Source organism: Frankliniella occidentalis, unplaced genomic scaffold (assembly GCF_000697945.3).
Source record: "Frankliniella occidentalis isolate FOCC.00 unplaced genomic scaffold, Focc_3.1 Scaffold4744, whole genome shotgun sequence".
Classification (NCBI taxonomy): domain Eukaryota; kingdom Metazoa; phylum Arthropoda; class Insecta; order Thysanoptera; family Thripidae; genus Frankliniella; species Frankliniella occidentalis.
In genome coordinates, this window is record NW_026271789.1 from 414 (window position 1) to 5,000 (window position 4,587).

General features: G+C 47.7%; 1 protein-coding gene across 1 annotated transcript; it reads left to right on the forward strand.

Annotated features, from left to right (window-relative positions):
* Positions 1–293: 293 nt before the first annotated feature.
* Positions 294–4,582, forward strand: LOC113211421 (uncharacterized protein DDB_G0271670-like; the record flags this gene model as incomplete). The annotated part of the gene is made up of 5 exons (XM_052276861.1): positions 294–451; positions 709–1,145; positions 1,319–1,498; positions 2,785–3,072; positions 3,652–4,582. Coding segments are annotated over exons 1-5 (1,914 nt in total), but the record flags the coding sequence as incomplete, so codon positions are not given.
* Between the last annotated feature and the right edge of the window lie 5 nt (positions 4,583–4,587).

The window sequence follows — 4,587 nt, forward strand, 5'->3', positions numbered from 1 at the left end:
GTACCAGCGACCGCCTGCCGCGGGTGTCATCTTACAGCACTGTGGGGGAGCGCCCCTCAAACTGACCGCGACGGTGTGATGTGTGATATTTCACCTATTGGCTGCCCCAACGCATCGCGGTGCGGCCGCCGCCGCGCATAGAGCCGCGCAGTCAGCAGTCCTCAGCAGCAGAGCAGCATAACCCCAAACAAATCAGACGTGGGGCCTGATGGCCCCGATGCGGCGTGCGTTCCCCCTAAAACGGCAAACAATAAACACACGGCGGCTGGCGGTGTCCCGTGCGGTGCACCGTGCACCAACTTGTGCACATCACCCGCCAGTCGTCGATTGGTCCCGCTGCTGGTCGCGCGCGCCGAGGGTCTACTCTCTGCTGATGGGGGCCCTACGCGCCGCCGTGTGCTGGAAGCACGTCTTCGTGTTCTCGCTGGTACTCGTGGCCGCGCTGAAGCCTGTGAGTGCACCGCCCGGAGGATTGTGTGCCGCGTAAAATGTGCCGGAATGTGAAAAGTGCAGTGAAGTGAAATAGTGCTCCAAGTGGTCGTATGAAAGTGCAAAGTGTTCAAGTGTTGTGACCCGGAGTTTTTCCTGTGATTCTATGAGCTCCAATTTTCACCATTGCACGCTGAACGCTGGATTTGGATGCTTCTTCAACTTCAACTGGTTCGTAGTATTTTGGGTACATAGTAGCAAATTTTGTTACTGTTCCAGGTCCACGCCAAACCTGCATCCTTAGGCGCCACGTTTAACGCCCTAGTCAACCACGTCAGTAGCACAAACAGCAGCAACAATGCAAACGGGACGGTCGGGGGTACCATCGCCTCCACCTTGAACAGTGCTTCTGAGACGGGGTCACTCTCAGACCTCTACTCCAGGCTGAGCTCGTTCATCACAAGCTTGCTGGGCGCCGTATCGTCGTACTTGAGCGGTATCAACGATGATCCTGGTGTCAACACGGTTACATTTAATGTAAGTGCAACCGGGTCTCAGCCGAGCTCGGGATCGAACTCTACGACCACAACGACGACGGTGGCAACGACCAGCAGCACAGATTCCACAACAGAGTCAAGCACGACCACCAGTTCGACGAGCACGTCAGCCTCAACAACAACGGCGTCCACTTCGACGTCCAGCGCGTCTTCTACCAGGTATGTATTGCGTTGCAGATAATTTAATTTCGAAGAGCACAAATCAAAGGGTTTGCAATCTTAGAAGGCAGCTTTAATTGAATACACCATAATTCAATATTTTAAGTTTTTAAACAAATGAAAACATACTATCTGTTGAAGAGATTTCTTTTAAAGCCCCTCACGTTTGTTAGCAGCAGTCAAGCAACAACAGCAGATTCGGCAATACAAGCATCGAATTTATTAAGCGGCGTTGATGCAAACGGCGATACATTCGCATCCGTTAGTGTTTCCGTGCCAGGTGCAAGCGCTAGTGCTGACACAAGCACTGCCAATGGAACAAGCTCGAACAGCACAGCAAATACATCTAATAGGTAATTGAAAAGAGGGCATAAAAACGATTTCAAACCCTTTCAAATAGGAGTCTGCTTGTCTGATTGGAGTTGACAGAAGAGTAGTATTTCGGTCCACTTACATTCACAGTGGGTAAAAAAAAAAAACACTGACTTTAATGTTTCACTAGCACTGAGTGGGTCTAGCTGAAAACGTGCAAACGCGCACTGATAAAAGTTTGTTGGGTTCATTTTTTCTTTTTTGTACTCTACATGGCGAGCTCATCAATCCTCACGTTTAAGTTTTGGCAAACATTTCCTTTCAGGTGGACATTATGGATAGCATTTCCAGATTCCTCGTGAAAGCAGCTTTCAAACGAGCTACCATTAGGGTTCACTACCGATATGGTCCGCCTTTCGAAAATGTCGGTAATGAAAACCAAGTTATGGTAGCGGTTAATTTCGACCATAGCACGCTGCAAAGCTCGTTTGAAAGCTATTTTCACGAGGAATCTGGAAATGCTATCCACTTTCTAATGTTGTCCATCTGAAAAGAAATAGCATCCAATACCTAAATTGATGATTGCTGATATATCAGAAATAATGTCATGTGCACCATATGACCATTCAATGTTCACTCTTAAGTTTTCGGGGTATGCACATGAACATGCGTTGCACGGTAAAAAGGTTTCCTTGGATTTCAAGGACGGTAGGATAATTTCAGACTGTATCAGCTTAAGCGGTTAGCAGTTAGCACATTAGCAGATTAGAAGATGCTTTATGCATGATTTGAAGTTGTGTGACCAAAATTATAACTTTTAGCAAATTTTTGTGAGTCTTTATGATCCAAGAAATACCCGGCATCGCCAACCTTCCGCAGGATAATGATTTACGATTATTCCCGAGAGTTGTGCTAATCTCCCCCCTCCCCAAAAGAAGCAATGATCTCTGCTTTCCGTCGGGCGAGAGGAATGCTGGATGTTCGGGTCAGTATATTTCTTCATAGAAAGCATTTGAATGCCTAAATTATGTGCATAGTAAACAAATTTCGTCTGTAAATCTGCTAATCAGAACTGCTAATCTGCTAACTGCTAACCGCTTAACCTACTACAGCCTCAATATCGACCCCAGAAGTCCCAGAATCTGCTTTGAAATCCTCTGCTTCTAAGGGAAAGCCTTGGATTTCTTGGGCTGCAAGGGGATATGGGTATGGTCATGGCCATGGTGGGTTCACCCCCCCCCCCCTTGCCTTGAAAACATTTAGAAAGATCATAATTCAATTTTCATAAGAAACGGTCCCAATCAATACAATCAATGTATTTTTACAGCGGAGCGTCGTCTTCAAGTGACAGCACATCGTCCCCCAGTTCAACATCAACAACCAGCTCAGCTGACTCAACAGCATCATCCTCCACTTCTGCCGCAGCAAGCAGCAGTTCAAGCACTGCTGCGACTGACAGTTCTTCGACCACCACCAGCGATACTGCGTCAACCAGCACAACCACTGAAGATCCGAGCTCAACGACAACAGCATCTTTGACAAGCACCAATGCCGCAACAGCGGTTGACTCGTCAAGCACGGCGTCGTCCTCATCTACCGCATCCACGTCATCCAGGTAACTCAAAATTGCTTACGGTTTTACTAATTTTGGCAGAGCGACAACCAACTAGATGGATGCCGTACACCATTATATATTATTGGTCAATACACTGATATAGTTATAGTTTCACCCTACAATACTTGTGTGCAACAAGTGGGCAACCCTCACTTGCAAGTGCTTCACATAATATGTTGTACACATCAAAGTGTGCAACTCGACAGTTAGTGTGTTCTCGTTAGTGTTCGTCAAACTCCCTACTTGCAAACTTCTTTGAGAAAAGCATATTCTGTTAGAACACGTGAGTAGTCAACTGAGGGGTTTAGTATTTAGGAGTGCACAGTTCTAAACACAAGGAAAAGTTTACAAGGCAGTTTCATATTAAGAGTTAAAGGGCCGGCCACTTTATTTAAGAGAGTACTATACGTCAAGATGTCTTTCCATGGAATTAGAAAACGATAATAAACGTTTTTCCAGGACGAAATCAGAAGAAAGAAGAAGTAGCCGTGCCCACGATTAATTGCACGAGTACTGCAGAGCACACTATAACAGACGGAAAACATTTAACGTATAATAACAAATGTTTTTGTTACACAGCTCGTCTTCATCAACGACTGCAGTCTCCAGTGACAGTACGAGTACAGCAAATGCCGCAACCTCGACTACCGCTAGCGACAATACAAGCACTACAGATCCAAGCTCAACCACAACCACTTCTACGTCCAGTACATCGAGCTCATCGTCGACCACAGCGGCTCCAACCACAACTACTGGATCGTCAACGAGCACAGATGGGACGACTGCAACGGACTCGACCAGCACTTCCTCATCGTCAACAGGGTCATCGTCAACATCCTCTACCTCGTCAGCGACGTCTGGTAGTTCGACCACGGCAGCCGGCAGCAGTACTTCTAGTGCAGCGACTGATAGTAGCTCTACGACTACCAGTGACACGACGTCCACAACGACTGAAGATCCAAGTTCAACAACGACTACTGCCGCGTCTAGTACATCGACGTCAACTGACAGTTCAACAAGCACGACCACTGCAGACCCAAGCTCAACCACAACTGCTTCCACATCCACAACGTCATCGACTACAGAGGCACCAACAAGTGCATCGTCTTCGACGAGCACAGACGCAACGACTGCGGCTGGCTCTACCAGCACTTCTTCCTCGTCAACAGCATCCACGTCAGCATCGTCCAGTTCGTCAACGACGTCAAGTAGTTCAACCACTGCGGCCGCCAGCAGTACTTCTAGTGCAGCGACTGGCAGTAGCTCTACGACTACCAGTGACACGACATCCACAACGACTGAAGATCCAAGCTCAACGACTACTGCAGCATCGACCACATCGACATCCACTGACAGTACCTCGACTACCGCTAGTGACAGTACTTCAACCAGCACAACCACAGAAGATCCAAGCTCGACCACAACCACTTCTACTTCCACGACAACGTCATCGACCACAGAGTCACCGACAACAACCGTTGCCTCCTCGTCGACAAGTACAGGTGGAACGACTGC